Here is a 26965-nt window from a genome sequence, read left to right on the forward strand (position 1 = left end):
CTGTCAGCCCACACACACAAACACTCACAAACACATTCCTCTGTCTCCTCTCCTCCATGATTTAAGCGCCCGTCAGCATGTTTTCCCTCTATTTCTGTGTGTTGTGTTCTCCATGCGAATGTGTTTGCCACCTGCGATGAATAATTAGTTTTGCCTTCACACTGTGTTTGTCACACTGTGTTTGTGTGAGAGTGCTGGCGGAAGAGTTCATTTTCATTTCATATATAGAAACACATCGTGCAGACAGTTGGATATTTTGGAAAAGGGCTCCAGTGTTCTGATTCAGCACAAAGTAGTGATATAGTGTGCACGTTTGTGTTGTGTGTGTGTGTGTGTGTGTGTGTGTGTGTGTGTGTGTGTGTGTGTGTGTGTGTGTGTGTGTGTGTGTGTGTGTGTGTGTGTGTGTGTGTGTGTGTGTGTGTGTGTGTGTGTGTGTGTGTCCATCCCTAAATGTAGGACAGTTACATTTGTTCTGGCTGCCCCTGTTGATATCTCAAGCACACACATATAGTACACAAGTGCACACACACAATTATCAAATTCCCTATCCTCCCTCTACAGTGTCAAACCACTCCACTGCACTGCAAGTTCAACTTAACAACCTTTTGCATCTTGTTGGCAATTTAAAAAGCTAATTAGCAACCTAATCAATTATTGATTGTCATTTCACTCCACAAAGAATATGCCAGAAATAATCCCCCCCGCTCTCATGTCTCAGGGCTAGAACGTGTCTTTGGAGGGTCATCTTTAGTCAGATAAATTATTCTGTACTAACTATTTAGACACATTATAAAATCAAGGACACAGGACCAACTCTAACATTGGCCCCGGGCCACATTCAACTCAGTTCTGCAAATGTCACCCTGATGAAGCCGTCTTTAGGAACATGATACACAATCAGCTTTTTTTTTTAACACAGCACAGGCTTCAAGCGGGCAATGGATATTGACAAAAAATGTCTTTAGCACAGATAGTGAGTGGTAAATTAATTAAAAAAGTGAAACTATAATTTTGTCTTTTTTTCAAGTGTGCTACATGTTGCAGATTGAACCAACACACTAAAGTTGCTGCCATTAAAAAAAAAACAATGGGCCGAAAGTTGCTAAAACGTTCTGCAGATTGATTAGCACAGCTTTAACAAACTGCTGCAGGGAATAAAGCCGTATGTAAATAGGTCCCGCAAAATCCTGATTGCCCATAATCACCAGTGAGGACCTGCATGAAAACCAGCACAGAAGTGATCAGAGTGGGTCCTCTGGCACACACGTGTTTAACAGCTCAAAATATATTTTTAAGCGTAAGGTCATACAATGCCCTAAAAATGTATAATTTATCAACTGTTGGACAGTGTGGATGGATGGAGGGCTCAAGTAAAAAAATAACATGGTCCCATGAGGGATTTATTTGGGCGTAAACTACATAAACCGTTCATTCCTTGTAGATTGCTGGATTGCTTGAATTAGACACAGACAGGCATATAAAGAGGGAGTGGTAGATAAAATATAGTGTCAACGGATCAATGTAATCTGGGGCCATTAGCCCTGTGGGCTAGCTCAATAATGGCTTAAAAATGATATGTTGTTAGAGATGGTAGCAACTGGGAACAAGGGCAGTGTAGAACAGAGACGAAGCAAAGAAAGGAAGGAGTGTGAAGGGAGAGAAGGAAAGAAGGAGCTGATAAGTTTGAAAAAGAGGAGGTATGGGAAGAACACAGATAAAGAGGAGAGGGGAGGTGAGAGGGAGTGTGAAGAGAAGTGAGGTGAAGTTGAGGGAGGTAGATCATTTTAAAGAATGGGGTTAGATGAGAGATGGAACAGAGAGGGTAAAACGGGAGAGATGGATGAGGAGGGAAGGGGATCGGGGGAGAGGGAGGGAGTTGGTGGTTTGGGAGTTCATTATAGTGGATTGTAGCTGCATTCACTCTGGGGCAATTATCTTCATATAGTGTACGTGAGGGGAGGTGGAGTTTACTGTGTCTCACGGGGGGTTGGCAGATAGCTGATGTGTGCTGTCCTCCCCACTGCACCCCACCAACACCCACTGTATATGTGTGTGTGTGCGTGTGTGTGTGTGTGTGTGTGTGTGTGTGTGTGTGTGTGTGTGTGTGTGTGTGTGTGTGTGTGTGTGTGTGTGTGTGTGTGTGTGTGTGTGTGCGCACTCTAACAGAGTTTTACCAGACCGCTCTTTACAGCGCTGTAGTCAGCACTAATTGTCTAAAGTAGATATAGTGTTGGCGAGAGTGAGAGATTGATTGGAAGAAGAGAGAGTACAGGAGGGAGGAAAAAACAATTAAGAGACTGAGATAGATTAGGTGCGTGTGTGTGTGTGTGTGTGTGTGTGTGTGTGTGTGTGTGTGTGTGTGTGTGTGTGTGTGTGTGTGTGTGTGTGTGTGTGTGTGTGTGTGTGTGTGTGTGTGTGTGTGTGTGCGGCGTCTTCTTGAGGTATTTTATAAGCCCCAACTGGCCTCACAAGGTTAGAGCAGTGTCAGATTATAAAATATTTCTTAGAGTCAGGGTTCAGAAAAAGGGTGTAGGAAAGTGTTTCAGGTTTCACAAAACTGAACAGCTGGAATTCTGAAATGCAGCTTTCCAGTCTTGGTGATTTATGGAAAATGACATCATAAGTCCTGGAAAAGTTCTGGATGTACAACAAAGTCCCAACCCATCACGCCCAGTGCATTAAAAATATCGCAGCTCAGTCGTCCTCAGAGTTTCACACCTTTTGCAGGTGTATGCGACGCAACGGGCTTTCAACTGACTCCAATGTAAACCCACCCGTAAACCCACCCGTGTCAAATACCCGAGTTTGCACTGAGCAAACGCGGGTATTTGACCCATTGAGGTGGAGCATGAGTTATAAAGTCACAATTAGTTGCTTTATGTTACCAGCATATACTGTAACAATAGGCTGTCTAAAGGAAATGAGCCATCCTTGAGCTGAGAGATCCTGAACTGAACCTAAAGTTGAGGATAGCTTGTGACATTTTTATTAGCTCAGACTTACATAAACTTTTTTTTATTGAACTTTTAACAGGGCCATTGAAAACAGAAAACTTCTGTAAAATAGTGTTAACCCTCCCGAGAACAAGAGGAAATAAAGAGTTCATGTGTGGGAAAAACTTGTTTCTGCAGTTGTTTAACCTGTTTATTAGGACCTCTGAGACATTTTTATGAGTAACAGGATTTATCAATGTTATCATTAAACTGAAACTCATGAAAAACATAATGCATTCCACTACAAGTAACCATAGCAACTCTATTTAGGAACCCCACTTTTACTTTAGGGTATGTTCCAGTGACCGTAAAACTAAATAAAGGTTAGATCAGAGATAATTAGCCAATTAGCCAAAAGAAGTTGAGGACGTTTTGAGAAATTTTGTGGCCTTGTGCATTATTTTTTCATATCAGGATATCTCCTCCTTCATTATCAAATAGCCTACGTAGCAATCGAGAGGCAGTGTTGCTGTTTTTATTTCCATAGTATAAAACAATCATGAATATTGCTCTGTGACAAATGTTTGCCCTCCTCCCACTCCAGTCTTCATTTGAGACATTCCCCATCGGGCATGCATTTTAAAATGCCGCTGGCTAATAAAAACCTCCACACGTCCCTTTGCTCTTCACATCATCCACTTTATCAACAAAGCTTAATGAACTGTAGTTGAACTCAGTGCTGTTTATATTTTTGTCTGGGTGTCTGTTTCTGTCAGCAACATGCAGAGGCAATTCATTGGGGGATTGGTCCTATTTCAAATGTAGGTATTATTTTCAGGTCATATTTTATTAATATATAAAATTCCAAATATTGTTCTCATAATAGCACTCTTTCTGTTTAAGAGCTGAGTAAGGGATCCGGGTTAATAAGTAACAAAGGACTGTGTGCCGACAGAAAGGGAAAGGATATTACATAAATCCAAGTTCATGTGCTGTACAGAAAAAAGGAAATGTGACACCAAAACATTAAAGAGAGGAATGACATTATGAAGACGCTGAAATAGAGATAAAGTCATAATGATAATGATGCTATTTTCCCATGTCTTTTATTTATGCTGCAAAGACTCATTTTCTCTGCACGCCATCCACTCGAGGATTCTCAGTCCATATGGAACTGTGCATATTAAAGCAAGAATATTCTCAGGGTGTGAATATGAAAATGATGGAGCTAAATTTAGTGTTGTCTGTCTGCATTTTGTTTACCACCACTGTGACCAGTGGTCCATACGCATTGGGGGAAATGTTGCAAAGAAACTAAACATTTGACCATGTTATTGTATCTCCGTCTTATCAGGTCAAACAGTCATGTTTGATGAACTAAATCAGGTCCTCAAGATTTTTATTTACACGCCAGAAATCCTTTAGAAAATAAAGTGGGTAGGAGAAAAAACAACATCTTTTTAAAAGTTTTTTTAAAATTTGGCTTCTGTTGGAGGATTTTTCCCTCATGACCATTCCCAACTGCACATTATGATGCAACGTACATTTAAATTCCCACTACATTTCTGCTTCTGACAACATAGAAGATTTTAAATGTTCTTTTTTTTCATAAAGTTTAATTATTTTTCAATAACAACTGCACTTGGGGACAAGAGCAATATTTACTTACTGCAGAAAAAAAAGTTAGTTTGAATTTTGGCTCCGTCTTAACTCTCTGCACCCATTGAGAATACATCTTTCAGTTTCTCAAGCTACTATTGCTGTCATTGATTATGATTAAAAATGTAGTGTAAGGCTGTTTTAAGATTTATGCTCCATCAAGAAGAAAGAGACAGAGAGAGATAGATACGGAAAAATGATAGTAAAATTTCAAGTTAGGGGTCACCAAGATTACCTTGAAACAAGAGAAGCCACGAGGGAAGAATAAATGCTTATGACAAAAGTGTCAGTCAAGGAAACAAGCCCTTCAGCAGAGCACTTTATACTAGAGATCAGTGCAAGATGATTGGGTCTCCAGATCCGGACAAATACAATGCTGTGCAAAAAACATTTTCTCAGCATCCAAAGACACAAAACATTGCTGAATATTTTCATGCATACTAGTATTCAAAGCTACAATGTGTAGCCTTAAGTGGGTAGTCCAGCCTAATTGATAAGTTTCCAAGCTGAACTCTTAATATGATAACTAATCTGGAGTAAACAGCATCTATAAAGCTGCCTCAAGAGAAAAAAGGGCAATCACAGTTATTAAATAAATCTGTCATTTATGACTTAAAAGACCTGAGATGATTCATAGTGCTGAGGAAACTGATACATGAAAACATGTGAACTCATTATTTGATGGTTCTGACTATCTACACCAGCTCAATTATGTGCAGCATTAAAGTTTTCAAAACATGCCAGAGAGCCTTTGTAACCTGAGGTCCCGTCCTTGCTGACATCTAGATGGAATTGAAATGTTTATCATAAAGCTTTTGGCATTCTCCGTGGTTGAACGGCAGATGGCATGGCTATTTGTGGTTTATATAAGGTAGCTGTTGAGGATAAGCAGAATGTTTCTGCAGAAAAATGTAGAAAAAAAGGTCAAGGTGAAATGTTTGAGAAATGCAAATGGTGCAAACACTGTTTTGTTTTTTTTGTAAATATCTGATCAAAGTAAAATATAAATGTAATATTTTAACCATGCCAATTTTCAGTCCTGGACAGTGTTTGTGAAATGGACATATTTTGGCTCATACTTAACAAGTATTTAGATTTGATACCCAGCCCTTATTTTGCATAGTGACCAAATGGCAAAGGGTTTTAAGGCACCAATCAATGTGATCTAATAAAGGCATAAAAAATCCCCCCAAAAGAGCTTATTTTGCAAGCTGACTGAGAATACTATAAATCAGTTCATTAGCAGGAAGCTAAAATGCCTAAATAGTAGGCAAAAAAATTAAGGGAAATATAGCACACAAAATTGAAAACATCAGTTACATGAAAACATTTGTTTAAATAATTATTTAACTTTTTGCTTTTAAAAATTGAATGAATACTTTTAATTGGGACAGAAAATCTTCCATGCCCCATTAAAACCAAATTGCAACACAGCACACAAGTGAAGGGGTGTATTGAATTACTATATCAGTAACTTACTATGATATGCTACAATTGCAGGCATGTTAGTTGCTATGCCATATTACAGTCAAAGTCTGGAGATCAGGCAACGGTGGATGGACACACCCACAGACACATTTAACTTGCAGCAGAACCAATGCAATGATTTTATTTGAAAATGATTACAAGCTGGAGTCCTACCAAACAGGCAGGAAACAGCAAGCAAGGACAGAGGGAAAGGCAAACACAAATGTAGACAAACCGACAACGACCAAAGGAACTGGCCTGTTGGATGTAACTGGCTAATGGGGAAGTAGAAAAAGTGGAGCAGAAGGTCTGGTGACTTCAGGGCTGATGTGACAGCTGAAACTTAACAGGGCGGGGCAGACAATCAACAAAGGCTGCAAAACAGGACACAAGCGGAGAGTGAATTTACAAAATGAAAGCTGAAAAGACCAAACCTGAAGGAATAACATGAAACAAGGAAAAAAAACAACTGAAGACCCAAAACACAATATTCTCTAGAAATAGATTTTCAAAAGATGCAACACAGTAATGGAGCCAAACTGTTACAATTTCAACATTCATTCACTCCCAAATGTGTTAAATATTGCAGTGTGAATGTAGAATAGATGCCCAATGGACGAGCCCTGCATACTTTTGCAGGAGAAGAGAAGAGACAGGAGTGGGGAGAGAAGTCACGAAATTCGTTTTTTAAAATATCTCTGCCTAAAGGTCCCTTGCAGCTCAACCCAGAGGCGAACTCTCTCCCTCTCTCTCTATCTCTCTTTCTCTCTCCGTCTCTCTCTATCTCTCTTTCCTTCCGTCTCTCTCGCTGCCTCACCAGCCCCCGACATTGACTTTATATCCTGGTCCTGTACAGTGACTCAGGTTACATTTCTCTGCAGCAGCCTAAGGATAGCTCCAGACAATCTGAATGTCAGCCAGCCAGACCAATGACACAATGTAGCCATCTGACTCACCGAGGCACACTTTTTCTTGCTGCCAAGTGGACATATATATATACACACACACACATTTATTGCATGGAGATGCACGTACTAGTTCTATCATGGCAGACAGGAAGTCCATGACCATTGGGTACGCCACTTAAAAACAAATATATACATTTCTCAATACACATTACTTATTACTTAAAAGCAAAAGTAATTGGTTACATTACTCATTACATTCGCCTACTGACAGCTTAACACCATCAATATAGTCTTTAAACAACTCCAACACCTTCAGCCCCTGCGGTGAGATAATGAGTACTGAACCAGTGTCTCAAATGAACCCAAAGAGACTCCTGATAATCGGCAAACAAGACAACCTCCAAAATTGTTAGGGTAATAAAATTGTTACTGGGATAGTAAGTGTTGTAATAACTGAAAATCATAATCCCTTCAACTACTGTAAAGGTGATCATAGTACTATAATGCCTCATTATGTAAGCTTTACTGCCCCACACTTATATTTATACACATGCACAAGTACAGAAGACTGTATACATATTAACCAACCCCCCCCTATCATCCCCGTGGGTCAAAGCAGCTCTAGAAACAAGCAGACAAAACTCCCAGCGTGAAACCAACCTCAAGACAATAAAATGAAAATGACCAAAATCGGAGAAAGAGATAAATTACCGGAAAGAGAGAGAGAGAGAGAGAGAGAGAGAGAGAGAGAGAGAGAGAAAGAGGAGAGTTACAGAACAACAAAAGAAAAGAAAAAATGAACAGTAAGACAAGAGTAGGAGAGGGGGAAGTGGAGGAAGTGGAGGAGAGATAGCGTGCAAAAGTAACTCCCAGCAGACTTCGGCAATTAAGAGCACCTCGTTAAGGAAGCTCTCAGTGACTAATGGACGAAGCTCTCAGTGACTAATGGACGAGACACGCAGTCACACACACACACACACACCACAGGGGATGAGTGATGGGCAGATGTAGACATTTAACAGCTTCTGTAGTGCCATCTTTGCATTCTTAATTTCTTTCATTTTCCTCCCCTCTCCTCTCCGCAGCTTACTTTTAATAAAGATCTGAGGAACTTTACTTTTCCAAGTAGTTATATCCCATATACGGTTTCGCTGCCTGTCGCTCACTGCTCTTCAATTTTAACTGTCTCTCAGTCCGCTTCTTCCGCATTTCCATTGATGTTATTAAAGAAGGGAGGTTTGCACTTTGCCTCACCTTTGAGTGAGTACATTACATTACAGTCATTTAGCAGACGCCTTTTTTTGGATAAAAGCGTCTGCTAAATGACTGTAATGTAATGTAATGTAATGAGTAATTGGTTAGTGTTGAAGGTCCTCATCACCAACAAGATGACATCATTATGTTAAATGTGTGTGTTTCATTTAATCTGTTTTTGTGTGCAAAGAAGGTATTTATGCACACTCTATATCAGAATGTCATTTGGGTAAATAGGTTGAGTCTTCAGCGTAGAAATTAGCAGGGAAGGGACGCTACGCTTTGCGTGAAGCCCCCAGGTTTTGATTTAGGCTGATGAGATGAGTGTGTTTGTACAAAACAGCAATGGTTCTCCAATCTCCATTTCTGTTCTCTGTTTTTAATGAAGCAACAGTGAACTATAATGAATGCAACATAAGAGCGTCTGGCTGGATTCCCTGAACAAATGATTCCCCGTGTCCTCAGAATCACGTCAAAGTAAGGTTCCAGAAATGTTTGCTGCATGCTGCTGTCCACCTCCTGAGGCCTGAGTGCACCAGGAGCTGCCTCGTGTTGTTACGATCAATCCACATGCATACTCTGCGAGGGCCAGTCTGGGTTGTTTGTGGGCTGGAGATTAGGAGAGCAGGCTTGTGTTTGAATGGTCATAAGTTCGAATCACAGTTCGGACTGGGAAGATGTTGGTGTCGGAAATAAAATATGGCTCTTCAGTAATATCTAGTGGCAGCTGTTGGGAACTACACCTGCAGTCGCATGTCCTTTATCTCTTCTTCTCCTTCTTAAAACTAAAAATCACCCGTTAGATGATTAAGTACTTTGTGGAAAAGCTCAACTAACTGCAGACGCAGCAAATGCCACTGAAATGCGGATGCCTCACATTTAAAGTTTCACCGGTGTTAGACATCTATTTACTGTCCATGTCCAATAAAGGCATAGCAAATTAGCTAGCTAGCTCATGCGGCTACTGTATCTTATAGGTAGCCCCAGTTTGTGCCTGTTGCAACTCCATTTCCAAATTTAAAAAAGATTATTGACAACATTCTTTGCTTGTTTTTTGTGTCTTTAGTAAAATATGAATGCATTTTAATAAATTAAGATATAAAAAGCTATCTAGATAATATATTTGGCCTGCAAGGGCATTAATGGCTATACCACCTCTACATTTCATTTTCATGATAACTTTATTACTTTCTTTCTGAAGGTTTTCTGCCCTCTCAACTTAAAACTGATAAACTGAAAACAAGTAAGGTTCGAAGTCCAAAAGACGTTAAACATTCTTCATATGTATGATAACGATATGAATGTTTAAACTGTAAAAAAGGAGAAGTATTTCCAATTGAGATGTGGGATTTTCAAGCTCTGCTGCCACCTTTCAAATGCTGCAACCATGTTTACTCAGGCTGTGGATAAACTTGCCAGTATTGAGAGGCCAACATAGTTGAGGAAAGATTTTAGTTGCTGGACAGCTTGCGCCTGCTGACACAGCTTTAAATCTCAGCAGCCATGACCAGATGAGTGACTGGTGCTGATCAGCAACACTTGAAAGCCCTCCCCCATAAATTTCAGTCACTGTGTGCAAAGGAATATTACAGATTGCGCCTCAAGTTGGGTAACCTTCTCCCTCAACAGCCTCTGTAGTGCTGATTGTGCTGAGCTGCCACCAGCGGTGATTGCACTTTCCAGGTGTGAACATGCTGAAACGAAACAAAGTCTGAAACTCTTAACAAGCTCAATAAAAGCAACTTTGAGCTGAATGCTGTGCTTTTACAAACCCATTTTTGCAAAGGTAACCAAAGCTATTTCTTTCTGTTCAACCAATTTTGCTGTCATGTCGATACATGATGATGAGAATAATGACTGGCCAAAGGAAAAGACAACGAATTAGCTTGAAGAGACCGAGTATTGGCATGAAAATGATATGAGCATAAAAACACCCAGCCACTCTCACAGGCTATAATTTATTTCATATCATTTTACTTTTGATTTTGAAGCTTTGATTGAATCTCTCATCTGGTGCCGCAATTACATTTCTAATGGGAAACTAAATTGAGTTGGAATGGCTCCCTGCATTAAAAAACGGATCGCCTGCCACTTTGATTGAAGGATAAAGTCACATTTTCTCCCTTTCTTCACACTCAGCCAACCTTTCTTTAGAGATTTGTCTTATCTTGACGCTGCTGTTTATTTCCACACAATCCTTTGTTAACCATGGCAGCTTTTGAGGTGGCAGCCTGAAATGAATGCTTACCATACCCGACTGATTAATCCCGGCATCTCTGAGTTCGTGCTGTCGTTTAAAGTTTCGCTTACTTTATGGACTCCCAAGTTCTCATCATCAATAATGCTTGATATTGTTTTATCAGTCCACTTTACTTATCTTTTTGAAACATGCATTTACGCCACAGTCACAATTCACTAGCAGCACTACAGTGATGGATGTCTATGATATATCACAATAAGATAAATGATGATATCCTGCCTTAAAATATCATTACACTTTAAATAATATTTTCAGTTCAGTTACCAGGGGTGTTGCTTTTTTCCACTGTGCAATAACAGTTTTTTTAAGCTAAATCTGCATCAATTAACACTTTGGGACTTCACACCTCTTTTAATCAACAATTAATCTCTTGTTGTGCTGTTTGTTTTCTGCTTTTTTGTGTCTGAATATTCATCAGCTAATTCAATGAGAAATCACTGCACTGAGTGTTGTAATAAAAAATATTGAAATTCTTGAATCCATCTCCATTTGACACACTGAAAAAAGAGAGCGAGCAAGAGTTAAAGGATTTATAAGTAAGAGTGTGTGGTAGACCAAATGTAAATGTGTGTGTGTGTGTGTGTGTGTTACAGAGAGAGAGTTACACAGTAAATAGAGAAAGCCAGAGTAGTTATATCTTTGTGAGCTCCTGTATTTACTGCACTGTTAAGCAGCATTCATTTATCTTGTGAAAATCCTGCTACACACACACACACACACACACACACACACACACTGATGCATGTGCTCAAATGCCCCAGTGAGGGCCTTCTCCCCAGACAGCTCATCTAATTAGCTCCATTTAAATGAATGGGTTAAGCAGAGTTATTTTTACAGTGTGTGCTGGTACTACTTAATGCAGCTAATTTCAACACCACACACAGACACTCACAAGCATCCAGGTCACTTCATCTGGATTTATGGACAGCAGAGGAAAATCTGTTGGAGCAATCGAGATGTAGCGTCCGTTTTCCTACACTCAGGATCTATTTCACGTCAGAGAGCATTAAGGGAATAGGGGGTAAGGAGGGAAAGAAAGAGAAGGAGGTTGAAGAGTAGGGAAGGAAGGATGCTCAAAGGAAGAAGGAGTAGGAGCAAGAGGACCGGACAGAGAAGAAGGTCCAACACACCAGATGTTAAGGAACAGAGACATTCTGTTCAATTTTGTCGACTAAAAAATATCTGCAAGACTTTGCTGTTTCAAAGATGTACATTTGTGTAGCCTGTATTTCACAAAGGCATCAACCTTATTTAAAAAACAAAACATAATTTAAAAAAATAATTTAGAACAAGAGGAAACTCCCCCAGCAACATTTCCTCGAGGCTCAAAACTCCCCCAGATCTGGCCCTGTAATAACTACCCATCTCCTGCAGTCACTCCTCTGTCCAAAGCCACATTCACAATGTTTTATTGCAAGCTTAAGTGTCTTAACTGCTGCCCTGACCCTCACTAAAGTGACAAGAATACTGCTGACAAGACACCAACTTTATTCTTTCGCACTTCTGGTCGTAAACTGTACACCCCATAGCCCTCGAAAGTGTGGAGGGGGGACGCACTTCTTCAGCATTGCAAAACTATACAAAGGGCCTCAGACGCTTTATGAGTTGTTTAACAAAGCAGTATTTGTCAAAAAAGTTAAGACCATATAACTGCAACATCCCTTGTTTGATTCACTCTCTTCCTCCCTGTCTATACTGTGTCTCTAGTGCCGCTATCTAAAAAACAATTCTTTAAAAAAGTGTAACAATAAACAGAGAAACTTCCAAAAGTCACTGCTAAGCTGATGATGATGATGGACTCTGAAACTGTTCTAAAAATGTCCTGAAAAGTTAAATTCAGAGTTGGGGGGAAAGATGGACGCAAAAAAATAAAGAAAACAATCCTTAGAAATATTCCTCTAAATTAAACCTTTTTTTTATCAAACAGATGGGAAATAAAGTGCAACATCTGTAGAAATTATGCACAAAAGGAAGAGACACACAAAGATTAACTCTGTGTGTACAAAAGTCTTAAAAAATCCTGAGTGAAGTACATTGCGGTTCATTAAAGTTAACTTGAAGACCCGGGTCAAAAACTTTTAAACAAACTGTCTTAATGAGCACACTGGAACAATCGCACACATAATTCACCATTGACAAGTCTCCCCTTCATAATGAGCATAAATTCCTATTATTCCCTTCCATCATTCATCATCCGACATCCATCTCTGTGGCATTAATAAGTCATGGAAGTGCTTTTTGGGGATAACACCTCCCGGTATGCCGGCAGGGGAGGCGGGCTGGTGAGAGAATGTGTGTACCCGCTGAAATATTTAACAGCCCCGTGTTCAGCAGCTGTTAACCTGCATGCACTCTGTGGAGACATACTGACTTTGTGTGTGTGTGTGTGTGTGTGTGTGTGCGTGTGTGTGTGTGTGTGTGTGTGTGTGTGTGTGTGTGTGTGTGTGTGTGTGTGTGTGTGTGTGTGTGTGTGTGTGTGTGTGTGTGTGTGTGTGTGTGTGTGTGTGTGTGTGTGTGTGTGTGTGTGTGTGTGTGTGTGTGCGGCCTATAACCTGATTACAGTTCTGATTACCTGTTGGGATGCTATGAATATTTCAAATCCTCCCAAATCAGGTCTGAAAGTCAATGATGATGTAGCTGTTAATGATGATGATGATGATGATGATGATGATGATGATGATGATGATGATGATGATGATGATATTTGTGTCAGCTATCTATCTAGATAGATCTTTTATCTATCTATAAATGATAGAAGCCTCTGTGTGGACGCAGCAGACCGGGGTCACCCTGAAAAACCTGAACATTTTCTACTTAAGAAAGAGTATAAATAGAATAAATAATAAATGAGTGAGAGGTTTAAATTTAGATACATCTCAAAGCTGTGATGCAGAGCTTCCAGGACAAATAACACTCTAGCTGGGTAGAAAATACGTTTTTCTTCCAGCCTGAAATAAAGAAAACACAAGTTGTTCCTCCTCTTTGTCACTTGAGCACTGAAATTCCCCTCACTAAAACTATGTGAAATCTCATTTGTTGCAAAGTAAAATATTGCTTTGAAAGCAGGACAGGCAGCAAGAGAATGGAGAAAAACAAGGGAAGAGAGACGGGAAGAAGAGGAGAGGCGAGCTAATTAAGGAGAAAGTGGCAGAGGGAGAGACAGGGAAGAGAAGGAGTTGAGTCAGAAGGCTTTATTTGTCGGATGTGTGTGTGTGTGTGTGTGTGTGTGTGTGTGTGTGTGTGTGTGTGTGTGTGTGTGTGTGTGTGTGTGTGTGTGTGTGTGTGTGTGTGTGTGTGTGTGTGTGTGTGTGTGTGTGTGTGTGTGTCTGTGTGGTTGGACATGCTTGTCTAACTTCTAAATCCTCGGCAAAGTCAGAGGAGTCTTTCATTCCCAAGGTGAGAAAACATTGGCCCACGTTCTGTCATCACGACTGCTGCACCTTCAACCAAAAACAGCCGGTATGATTCTCTCTCCCGGCGCCAACAGCCCATTTTATAGAGAACAGAGGGCAGGAAACAAGAGTGTTGCCAAACTATATAACACTTTTTAAAAATGTAAATATTGTTCCTCAAGCATCTGCTTAATGAGAAATAAGAGAGGAGGGCAAGGATATAACACATACAGGTCATAATGTTCATGCTCCCTCACACACAGCATTCACTGTGTGGGATGCACACCTTGAATAATTCATGTTCCAGATGTGTTTTTTGTTCAGGGAAGACGCTCCAGGTTAACAGGGTAAAGAATTTAAGTAGTATATATCATCCTTAAACTTCTCCGCTTGATGACTTATATCAAGGAAATTATCTTTTGCATTAGAAGTTCTCTGGAATTATATGTTTAAATATTGAAATGAGGCATTTTCAGTATGTGGTCATTTGTAGAACATGATCGGAGCATGGTTCAACTTTCTTGTTTCATTTTGTTGACATTATAAAATCAAAGGTTTTTACAGAGGGAATTTGGATAGCTCTTTTTTATCCTTCCATACATTTAAAAATACTGTGAAATGCTATAAAAAATTACACCATTTTTAAAGGAATATGATTTTTTATAAATCAGGTTATGAATGACATATGAACAAACCCCTCTGAAACATCCAGAATATTGATATGAATGTAACTGGAAAGGTTGGTGTATAAAAGTGCTACTTAAATGGAGATTGCTGGATCTGAGTATGAGGAAAAACTCAACAGCCTTTAAAGACATGTATCGTGGAATTTCAAGACACTACAGGTATATTGGATCAAAAGTATACCTAATAGATATCACCATGAAACTCCCCTAGTTGTTTACATGCATCAGAGGAACAGTGCGTAAGGTTTAGTGGCATCTAGTGGTGTGTAGCAGATTGCAACCAACAAAATAACCCTTGGCTTACCCCTCCCTGTCCGAGCATGGTGGAGAACTACGGTGGCCTTCAGGTAGGGAGAGTTATTTTTAGGATTTTAGCACAACTAGGAGCTCCTCTTATCTGTACTCTGCTCTTCTACTTAATCATTGCTATAAAACACATATAGAATTTCAAAACAAATAAAAACAGTTATGTTTACAACAACAAAGTCACTTTATCATGTCATTATTATCTCATTGGAAACCAATCTTCATTTTTTATTAAATGAATAACATTTCTGGGTGAATTCTGTAAATGAATGAACACAGACATCTGTCAGTATCGGTCATTCTTCCTCGGCTCTCCTGTCTTCTGTTCTCTCGGCTTCTTTGTCTCAGCCAGCAGAGAAGTTTACAAAAAAAAATGAAACAATTAAAAGTACCTATAAAAAAACAGTCACGTCGGGGCTGATCAATACTCCGGTCTTTAATAATTTAGCGGTATTAGGGCCCTTTTAATACCGATTTTCGGAAAACATCCCTACCTTCAGACAACATAAAATGCAAAAGGCTCTTGCTAGAGCCAGTATCCGTTCTGGTCTGCTGTTAAAACATGGCGGTGCAACATGGCCAAGAAGAGGACCCGCTCCCTATGTAGATGTAAATGGCTTTTCATACATTAAGGAAAACACAACGATTATTAGTTTTTTGATTATACACTAATTAAAACATAGTTATGAATATTATATTCTATTGCTGACAATTAATCCCCTTCAATCCCCCTTAAAGTCCCCACACACTGTTCTTTTGAGACAATTGCTTTTTGCACTACAAGTTTTCTGAAAAAACAGAAAAAGGAGTCAAATAAACACCTAGGTGTATATTTTGGATGTTACCTTTCCATTAGTCTGACAGAAGGCATGTTACTGAAGCAAAATAGCCTGAAATCTCAAAATTGACCTTTGCATGAAAATCAAAGTTTCTGCCTGTATGTCTCCCCTTAATGCCACGGTTATGATTTATCATATTCTTACTATTCATATGCAAATCTAGTTTGTTTAAGAGATCTTTTCCATTTTCTGCTGCCTAGTGGGGTGAGTTTATTACCCGTCCTCCCTCTGTCTTATCTCTCATCTCAGCTTTCTGCAGTGCTCTGAATGCCTGCTGCTGTTGGTTTGCAGGCCACCAGAGCTATTGTGGTATTGCGGTAAATATTGGCCTGCTGGAGCCTCAGGGCAGCTGTTTGTCCAAAAAAACGCAGCTTATGCTGCAAAAGCTCTTAGGACAATTTTTATGGAAATTGAATGTGTTTTGTGGAGCTGTAAAAAGACACGGCTGTAATAACTGGAGGTCACCTTGTATGTAGAGGGTCATTTCAGAATCAAATGAAACCCCTGTCCTTTATTCTTGCCCTCAAAACAGCATGCAAACACAACAGATACTGGGTTGGGGCATCAATGTTCAAGTCACTATAATGATTCAGCAATCAAAGAGCACATGAGACGATGTCATCAAAAATAATCACTACTGTTTTGCCAACCTCATTGCTGGATGCCCGGCAGGTAAAAGCTTCCCCAGACACTTAGGGCCCCCAAAGGCCTGAGGATCAGTGTGTGGCAGTTCGTTTGGGGTTAGTTTTTGTCAGCTCAAATGGTAAGGACCTTTAAGTGGCTCCTGCATTTTTACCTAATCCTGAATCTTTGTAGATGGATCCTGTATCAATATATTAAAATGCATTTTATCTAATACCATTTTTATGCCTGAAAATATACGATAATGGTCTTTTTTTGTAAACATTGGCATGAGTAAGTGGATTTTGGCCCGCGTCTCATTTTTGCCTCAGGACCTCTGAGCAGGTTTCTCCATCCCTGGGAACCATTGATCCTAAAAAGCTTCAGTAAAGTTTGAACAGAGAAGCAGCTGCAGAAAGTTCAAGTTAGCAGTGGACAGAGCTGTCACTCTTCCAGCAGCATGAAGAGACCGTGTCAATCATAAAGACAGAGTTGAAGTAACTTTTATAAGTTTGATAATAAAAGTAAACTTTTTTTACTTCTCCAACATTCAAGCTAAAAACAGCTTTTTTTTCTCCCCAGTTGCCTGAGAGTTTATGTTTGTCCATAAAACGTTATCTCATCCTCCTCAGCGCAAATCTGGACACAAGTTGGCTGTGACCATGCATACTGCAAATGATACACATCCCCATTTCAATGCAGAAATTCAGGATACAAACATTAAAGCAGTAACAACATTTGCTTCTCCACACACAACATCAAGATAGATTGGGCTGAGTGTGTGATTGTTTTTCCAGCACAACACAAACTCTCCTGGCTCTCAATATCTGATTGACGAGCAAGTGACACTCCATGTCTGGAAAAAACACAGTGTAACAGTATCCATTATATATAGTGTAGCTGTCAGGTTCGTGTGTGTTTGTGTGTGTGCACATAGTTTCATTGATGACTACCATAAAATCAGTGAATGCAATCTCTAAATTTCAGATCAAACACTGACACGTTTATTCTCCCCTGAAATAACTTCTCAGTCAACGGTGAAATAACAATAAAACATAACAAATGAATGTCAACATCTGCTCAGAATTTAGATATGGAACCATTACCGCTGAATGTTGTCTTTCGCAATTTTCTTTTACATCAAAGAAAATCTGTAAACACCGTCTTTATGCTCTTTTTTTAGAAATAGAGAATAATTGTGGCTGTAAAACAGCTTCTGCCTTCTAGCGATTAGCTTTTGAAACTCTTAATTATCCAGCAGCATGTTGTTAAGACGAGAGAGTTTGTTTATTTTTTCAGGAATATGGTGTTTCACATTCACAGATCCACATGCCTGGAACATCACGTTCTTTTACAGATAACTAATGAGCAGCAGGACTTTGAGGGAACCAAAACAGAACTGACAGTGTCACCCAAACAAATTCCCAAACCCAACGTTTCGCTCCGGTAGTTCAGACTGAGGTTCCACTTGTTTTCCCCAAATTTGGGCAAAAGAAAGCTGCAAAGTTTTTTTAAATTGGACAACATGCTCGGACTTAAGATGCACAGTAATTGGGACAGATTTGTTTTTCCACCAAACTTCTCCCTATGGGGTTTTTGTTGCATCTGCTAAATGGACTGATACTATTCCTAATTTACAGCCTTTCCCCCAATAACTTTAACACTGTTTATGTTAAAGTTATTGTGACTATCCTTTGTAAACCATGACAATGTTACTGTTTAATTCATTAGATGTCACTGTCACACAACAGCTGTACACACTGAGCTGCATTAGGTGGAAAAGGTTGTATCTGTTGTATTAACAAAAGTAAAACGAAACTCTGAAATGTCACAAAGTTGTTTTCTGTTTATTCTACTCACATAAGAGAAACATTATATGGAAGCATTGTATTATTTAAAGCACATCATAAAAATTATAGATTCATATTTGCATCTGCAGTGTCGTAAAATGGAACTGACCGTTTTATTTTTTTTAAAGGAGCACCCTGACAGCTGCATGTCGTTATCTAAAGTAAAAAAAAAAAAAGAACCATCGGGTAATGATGGTCATAAATTATGCTATTTTATAATCATTGTAATCTAAAGTCCATACGACTCTTTGTGTTATCTTGTCAGGAATACACAGATGTTTTGCAATGGGGTTTATTACTGTAATAAATGGGGAATTATTTTTGCCCCGAATGCCTGAGTGAAGGGCCAAATGCTCATGAATGTTAGATGCAGATTTTAGTGTGTGGTTGTTTTTCTTCTTTTGTGTATCACTTATTTTATATGTCAGAAATAATCTATGTGTAAAACTTAAAAGTGAAGCGCAGTGTGAGTGGAATCAAGAATCACTCAGGCCCTGAATTTAAAAACTAAAAAAGATAGAGGAACAGGACTGCACGGCAGACTTTGTCACATGCATTTTTAAAGCATGAACCTTCCTTGGAGGAGGTTCATTAAATAAAGATAATTTATTTACATAAATAGATCATTTCCGTTTAGAGTCAGAGTGAAATCGCCTAAGTTTTGTTAAACGATGAGATGAGGCCCTCTGCTGAGAGGATGGGATACTGCAGTGAGGCGTGACAACTGGGATTCATGTGTCCTACCTTTCTTTTGCTACACCTGGAACACAAAGCCTGACAACAGGACAGGTTTTCGTATCCAGTCTGATTAGGTAACTGTGGAGATAGTGCTCAAAGTATCATCTAGGCTACAACAAGGTCATAAAAAGATAAGATATGTAATACTCAACATGGCAGGAAGAAATTTCATGTGAGAGTCCAGCGGTTGACCTTCCACATAAATAGTAAGTGTCCGCTTTCCCCTCGACAAATTGTATGTCATGTTTTAATTATCATCTGTTTCATTTACATTTTCAAAGCGCTTAAATTGCTCTTCAACTTTAGCAGGGCAGTGTTTTTTATTTATTGTTCTTCTTCAATGGATTTACTATTTCTAGTTGGTTCAAGTGAACAGAAAATAACTGTATTGTTCTATATAACCACCAAACAAAATATTTTGAGTTTTTGTTGTTGTTGTTAACAATTAAGGAATTTCTCTCATTTACAAATACCAATTTAAATTTGGATTTTCAGTTCTGTATGCTTTAGGAAACTGCAGTAAACTGCCAATGTTTTTTGAATATGTCTAAATGCTGATCAAAAGTAGCCTTCAGTTTTTACAATGTTAAAACTGGTCATTGGTGTAAAATGAATCTAATTTAACTTGCAACTGCTTCTAATAAGAATGTTTCCATGGCCATTTTATTCAATAATCACACACATTTCTTAATTCGTAGAATGAATCTAATAATATACCTCAAATACTAGATTATATAATATATATATATATTAATTTATGTATTTGTTTTAGTAATACACTCCCAATAATAGGCTCAAGTGACCTTTCTCTGTTTTACACATAGGCACGGGTTGTTACATGAAATGTTACACGTACTGTTTATCTGTGAGTGTTAAATGTGGCCAGACTGCATCACGGATCAGTTATAGAGTTAAAGTGGTCTTTGCTCTCTGGTTTCAAGTTCAAATATCATCTTTATGACTTGATCTGTTGTTCTAGGATTAAGAGCAGTTCAAGTCTTAGAATTCTACTCCAGTGTCTTCTCGTAATTCAGCAAAAAGTAAAAAAGTAAAATCAATAAAATAGTTATGATACAGTATAACCACAAATTTAGTCTTTGTAATTATACAAATAACTTTTTTGTGATTGGTATTTGTAGCACTCTTCCTATAGATTGGACACCATTTGTTTCTTGCAAATACTTTTTTAAATACCCACCTGTACCATTATAATGCTTCCTGTTGCAACATGTCTTTACCTCATACGCTTGACTGATTGATTGATCTGCTAGAACTCTTTCTATTATCAAAGACAAAAGTCAATGCGTGTTATTTGTGTCAAATGAAACTAATGGATTGCGTGACTGAAATATTGTTTGCGCTGCCCTTCATATTTTCCTTCTTCCTCTTCTCACAAGGGGATCTTTCTTTCAGTTCCGTGTTACCATGTTCCTAAAACCAGAGAGGCAGTGGTGGCAGCTGCAGGTCAAACGTGTCACTGTGGGTTGTCTCCTGATCTGTGTAACTCTGCTCTACGCTCTTTCAACAGTACAGATCAACTTCACTCCAACAGAGTAAGGCTTTTAGAAAAGAGGGCAAATATAAAAAGTCCAATAGAAACTTCTGAGAGTGTTATTAAAATACAGTACATTGATAAGGCAGGGGTAAACTAAGGCTTGTTTGCCTGTTATCTATAACTTATAGACCTCGTTTTCTAACTGTAGCACCTTACGACCTATCAATATACTTATTTATGACCATTTACAGGTGTCTCTATCTATGGATAAGACAGGCCTTAATATATAACAGAACTCTGTCTCCAATTTAAAGAGTTGGTTCTTCAATTATTGTATGGAATATTAATATAGAATTCAATGTATGTGCCTAAGATATTGAATATATAATGACTCCCCACTCCCTTTTTATCTTTTGTTAACTGGTTTACAGACAGTAATATACAGTACACCCAGGTTTATGTCAATAAGTCATATTTTAATCCCTACTGAACTTCATTTGCCAACATAAAACACATTGATTTGTCTACTCTGCTGCTCCATTTATTGTTTTCAAAAAACATGACAGAAATATGATCGACCATGTTATAAATTATAAACTTTGGGATATAAATCCAATAATACTTCTTTGTGCTGGGTATTAAGCTAACTTCAAATTTATTTATTTATCGCCACCAATTACAATTCACAATTCACTAACTCTGCAAATGCAAATAAAGAGAATAATATTTGACTGTATTGATATTATATTCATTTACTGACTACATCATGTTGTGTAGTATACAGTGTATGTGTTGGCACCTAAAAGTTGGACAATGAGCAGTGATGAATAACAGTGAAAACAAAGTGTCTTGGCATTTAAAATGTCACACTCAGTAATGTATTTTTCACTTTTGATCAAAAATACAATTGTCTCAGTTACTTTAAGGGCAGCATATGTTTATTATTGCAGTGACAGTGAAATCCACCGATCAATCTAAAAAATTTAATTATATTTCAGTGATACTATACTTGTCTTGTATGGCCTCAGGCTTTCATTACACATTGAAATAAGTGTTGCATGCTACATAATTTCAACATATGCTATGATTAATTATGGTGACACTCATTTATTTCCTCGTGCTGACTTTATAGGCTTCCAGTGCCTCTCTCCTGTGCTCCCCCACCAGACCAGCACAGCACCCAGCCACACACAAACATCTCACAGCCAGACAATAACACCTGTGTTCCTAAAGTAGACTTCATGTTTATGAAGACCCATAAAACAGCCAGCAGCACCTTCCTCAACATCCTGTTCCGCTTTGGAGAGAAGCACAAACTCAAATTTGCCTTCCCTAACAGCCGGAACGACTTCTTCTACCCCTCACCTTTTCAGCGCACGTACGTTCAAGGCTATGAATCTGGAATGTGTTTTAACATCATGTGTAACCACATGCGATTCAATGCAACCGAGGTGGCCAGGGTGCTGCCTCGAGACTCTCTCTACATCACAATATTGCGAGATCCAGCAGAGCTCTTTGAGTCAGCCTTTCATTACTTTGGTCACATCGTTCCTCTGACCTGGAGGATACCAGGTGAGGATAAGATGACTGAGTTCCTGCGGGATCCTGATCAGTACTTCAGCCCAGATGGAATTAACTCCTTCTACCTGAAGAACCTGCTGTTCTTTGACTTTGGGCAGGACAACACTCTGGATCCAGACGACCCGCGTGTTGAGGAGGCCATCAAGGTCATCGCTGAGCGTTTTCACTTAGTCATGCTAGTGGAGCACTTTGAGGAATCACTCATCCTGCTTCGGGATGCTCTCTGTTGGGAGACGGACGACATCCTCTTCTTTAAACTCAACTCTCGTAAGGAATCCACCGTATCTAAACTGACTCCTGAGCTCAGGACGAAGGCCCTGCAGTGGAATAGCATTGACTGGAAGCTGTATAAACATTTTAATTCAACCTTTTGGGAGAAGGTGGAGGTTTATGGAAGACAACGTATGGCAGAGGATGTCGCAGAACTAAAGAGGAGGAACACAGAAATTGCGAAGATCTGCATTGAGGGAGGTCACTCCGTCGAGGCTGGAAGCATTCATGAGGAGGCCATGCTGCCGTGGCAACCCATCGGGGAGAAGTCAATAGAAGGATACAATATGAACAAAAATGTAGACAAAGCCCATCAGGAGTTATGCCGAAAGATGTTAACCCAAGAAATTCAATATTTGACAGACTTGGGGGCTAACCTGTGGGTCACTAAGCTGTGGGGACATGTGAGGAATATCATCAACTGGTGATGAGACACAAGAGACGCAAGAGCTGAATGCATTTGAGAGCGGTGGTTTCAGTTTTTCAGAATAGTTATTCACCTTTGCCCCATGTTACCACACCTGTTTTTATGGCCTGACATCAGAAGTGTAGTTATATTACTTCTCTTGTATATGTTTTTATTGTAGTGTGGGATTTTAAAACAACACACAGGTGTTAATATCATCCAGTGCAGAGCTGAAGTTGTACCAGTAGCACGAAACACAATCTACACTTTGAGATATTTGGAAAGGCTAATCCTCTTATTCATATTTTTTTATCACGTTCTTCTACTTTACCAGAACTCACATTGAACAGCATAAACCTACCATTGTTTGCTTGTCCATAAACGTGACTCATTGCTGATGTGCAATGTTTAATTAGACTGTACAATTTGCTCTTTTAAAAACGTTTTTTAAATACCAAATAAAAGTAAGTATGTGTTTAAATAGATCTCTGACAAACACAACTTTTAAAGGGACATTTCCAAAGCAGGAAATTACATTTTATTGAAAAACAAAGAGTTTGAGCGGTTGGTTTTATCAGTCACCAATACTGCAAAATGTAATATTGTAACAAGGAGACATGTTGCTTCTCTTCTCAATGAGTTTACTCAAATTGTAAGCTTTGAAAGATAAGAAGACTGTAAATCTTGATAACAGAAGATTCTAAAACAAGATTTTCACATTTCACCTCGTCATTAATGCATAAACGCAAATATTTAACAGAAGGGTGCCATAAAACATAATAGCTGGAGGATGACAAGTAAGTTTGCAGTACAATCTATTTAAGGTGCTGAGGCATAAAAATTACTGGAAGTATGAATTGACTGGATCATATTGCTGAAAACATGAGGGATTGATGGAATACGTTTTTACAAATGAGGTGAATAAAAACCAAAAATCCCCTTTTTAACAAAGAACTACTTTTTACTCCCCCTGACTTTTCACACAGTCTATAAAGCAGAAGCCTGCCAGCTGAATTTATATTACCCTTAAAAGCAGTCATAACGTCATAGCATTGATTCGTTTGGCGTGTTTTATAGTGGTACCAGGCTATACAAACAAATCCAAACGACTACATCAGACTTTCAGTTAGATCATTACTGCTATCTGGTAAAGACAACTCCGCTTTGGAGTTATGCAGCTGGAAAAGGCACAGAAGTTATATAAAAGAAAAGAAAAATTGAAAATATTAAGAAATACAAATAATAGGTAAAACACACAAAAAACACGCACACACACACACACACACACACACACACACACACACACACACACACACACACACACACACACACACACACACACACACACAAACAGGTGTTTTTCTGTCCATTAGAAGTGCTTTTCCACAGGCCGTACAGTAGATGGCACTGGAGTCCATCTTTTCTGCTGCTGCTGTCCACGGAGAAGAGGAAGAGATGAGTCACTCCACAGGTTCAGACCTGCTGGTGGCTTTGGGGGAAAAAAAGTGTGATTGTATAACAAACACTGGCATACTCATAAACACACACTTATTAGGTGCATCCACAAATAAAAGAAATAATACACACAGACGCTGAATCACATGGAAAAACACACACACACAAACACATGAAAGGTCTTATGCACTGTGGCATTGTCCGTCACAGACAGAGGACAAAATGCCCCTGTGGGACTGAGATAGCTCAGACGAACCAGACCGGAGGAGGATACTGTGGCCTTCACAACAATTATGAGAAACGCTGCCAGCGCCACGTTTCCCGGGATGAGACGCTGTTAAAATGAGCAGTGCAGATACAAAGAGAGGGAGAGACAGAGAGAGAAGTAAAAGAGGGGAGATACAAGAGGAGAGAAGAAGAAAGAGACAATGTTAAGATTCAAATTAGACTGAATTATAGTTGAGGTTCAATGAAGTTTCACTTGTGTCAAGTAGTGAGTCAATATTTTAAATGAATATCCTACAGAATAGACAAATCATATCAAGATAATTCCAGTCATTTCTTGAAACAATTTGCATTAGATCATTTTAATTGGCTGAATTCCAGTTAGCTGCTTCGGTTTCAGGGTCCTGGTATTGTTCCTGCCCACCTCTGTGTCACACGTTCATGGTTTGCAGGGACAATTGACTACAACAGGGCCATAGTTAATGTAATTAGTGACACCTGTGCTCCAACATGTGTGCCGTGAACAAAGGCCAGTTAGATGCAATTAGAAATGTGTTGTGTCAAACAAGGATACATTAAGATTGTCAAAACATACAATTCAAATGGTATAGTGATTACATTTAAATCAGAAGCAGTGTTAAAAATGCAGAATTCAAAGATAGCATGCTCTGAAATTAGGCTGTTGAACTGGTTGCATTTTTGCCTTTCTTTATTTCTTGTATGGAGCAAAAAAGTTGAAGGCCACTCTTCTAGTTTAAACTCTATTTGTGGAATATTTAATAAAAGCTGTGGCTAAATAGCAAGACTGTTCTCACTGCAGGGTAGAGAGTTGGTTTTGTAAAACAGATACCAGTGGTGGTCCCTGATGAAGGTGAGTGAGAGGCTTTTTTTCTTTAAGCAAAGATATACGGAGAGAAAAACATCCCACAGGTCTCTCTCACGCATGAAGAGACCATCAGCTGAGAATAACACGTGTTTTTCCTTCCAAGAATTATCTGTGAAAACCCGACACTTACTGATTTTTTATGGGGCTCACAGCAAAACTAAAACATAATTTTTGAATTGCTCGGATGTCTTACATTTCCAGGAAAATTCCTACCGTGAGACTCACGTTAAAAGGTTTCGAAATGACACATTGACCGCTTCCTTAAAGCTTTATGCCTTATGACACATTATTTCCATTTAGAGAAACATGAGAATTTATTAGCAAAATGTTTCCCTTTGTTCTAGACACATTATTTGACACATTTTATCCACATTCAAATCCCTTTCTTTCATCACCTGTGGCCTTTTCTTTCTCCAAAATATTTTAATTTACAAACAAATATTTTACCAAACAACCATTGAAGGTGGACTTTTTGGCCAATGGATGGAGCAGGATTTCCATGTAGTTCATCAGTTCTTATCCTCTTCCCTTTCCTCCTCCCAACTTCCCTGCCTCCCCTTCTCCTCTCTCACGTGGATGCGGCGGGAGCAGCATGAGGGGGAGACAAAAAAGAGACTCATCTGTTTCTTAGTGGGGCAGCTGTCTAGCTCCACTCTCCCCTCCATCTCTTTTTCCTCTGGTCTCACCTGCACACCTCCGCTCTCCCCTCTCCTCATTTTGCCTCTTTTTTTGACCTCATTTGTTTTATCTTTTTCCGCTATCTCTGTGCGCTGCCCTGAGGGTCTGCTCCTCCTTCTATCTGCTGTTCTTCATCATTTTTCTTCGACTTATCTTTCTCTTCATCTTCCTGCTTTTTTGAGTTTTATCGAGGTCACCGGAAGGAAGGAAGCTCATACACCTTTGGCTTCGTTCGCCCATTTGAATGTCCCTGCAGTGCTGTCATTGCCAGAGCTTCCTTTCATCTCGGATTCAAACGGTTCCAATCTTATCCACTGGCCAATAATAGATCCAGCTGTATGAAATTAAAGCCCTTTTTGCATTTACATTGCAGGAGCTGCTGAAACATGTAATTCTGAAAAAGTACAGGCTACAATAAAACAGAATTCTGTGGTTCTGGTTCAGTTGGACACTGTCTCCATATTGATTACCACAAGATATCTTAAGACTTCTGGGAACTGGGAAGAAGACTTAGGACTATTAAATGACTTTTTTCTCGAATGGGACAAATTAATCATGAGCAAAGCACTGCTTTGTAATATAGCCTTAAAGGCTTAAGCCTTAAAGGAATAGTTGGACATTTTGTAATATATATTTCTTCGCTTTGTTACAGAGTCCACTTTTTGTGTCAATATGTTATATCTTGTTTGTTTATTTTTTTCATTTTTTCCCACTTTTGAACATGTTAAACAAACAACATATATGATAGAACTGGTTTTGGGGGGAATCTTATTTACTTTAGTAGCTGTTTATTTGCACTTCAAATATTTAAGTCAATCAGCTGCAGGCTGAAGGTACAGACATGTAAACAGATGTGAGTGGTATATATTTTCCCATCAAACTCTTTGCAAAAAAATATATATAAACATATTTCTGGAAATGTTAAACTGTTACATTGTGTTGTTCAATATTCTGATCTGTCTTGCCATGTCATCATGGCAATGAGCATACCAGCAATAATCCTGACTCTCCTTCAGTCGAGGGAGGCTCGCCTATGTTATTCAATCCCTTCTCTAT

At 39.0% G+C, this 26965-nt stretch overlaps 1 protein-coding gene across 1 annotated transcript; it reads left to right on the top strand.

Annotated features, from left to right (window-relative positions):
• The first annotated feature begins 1587 nt into the window (after window positions 1–1587).
• LOC129095758 (galactosylceramide sulfotransferase-like) lies at window positions 1588–22944 on the top strand. The gene is made up of 3 exons (XM_054604316.1): window positions 1588–1732; window positions 20355–20466; window positions 21541–22944. The coding sequence occupies exons 1-3, from the start codon at window positions 1588–1590 to the stop codon at window positions 22685–22687; spliced, it is 1404 nt and encodes a 467-aa protein (XP_054460291.1). The 3' UTR covers window positions 22688–22944.
• Window positions 22945–26965: the final 4021 nt, after the last annotated feature.

This window comes from Anoplopoma fimbria, chromosome 9 (genome assembly GCF_027596085.1).
Source record: "Anoplopoma fimbria isolate UVic2021 breed Golden Eagle Sablefish chromosome 9, Afim_UVic_2022, whole genome shotgun sequence".
NCBI classification, from domain to species: domain Eukaryota; kingdom Metazoa; phylum Chordata; class Actinopteri; order Perciformes; family Anoplopomatidae; genus Anoplopoma; species Anoplopoma fimbria.

What these genes read in the sequence shown, in the direction of transcription:
- LOC129095758 (XM_054604316.1), top strand. Translation starts at nt 1,588, where the DNA reads ATGGTAGCAACTGGGAACAAGGGCAGTGTAGAACAGAGACGAAGCAAA. An exon ending in AGATAAAGAGGAGAGGGGAG is followed by an intron (nt 1,733 to 20,354) that starts GTGAGAGGGAGT and finishes TCCTAAAACCAG; the next exon opens with AGAGGCAGTGGTGGCAGCTG. An exon ending in ATCAACTTCACTCCAACAGA is followed by an intron (nt 20,467 to 21,540) that starts GTAAGGCTTTTA and finishes CTGACTTTATAG; the next exon opens with GCTTCCAGTGCCTCTCTCCT.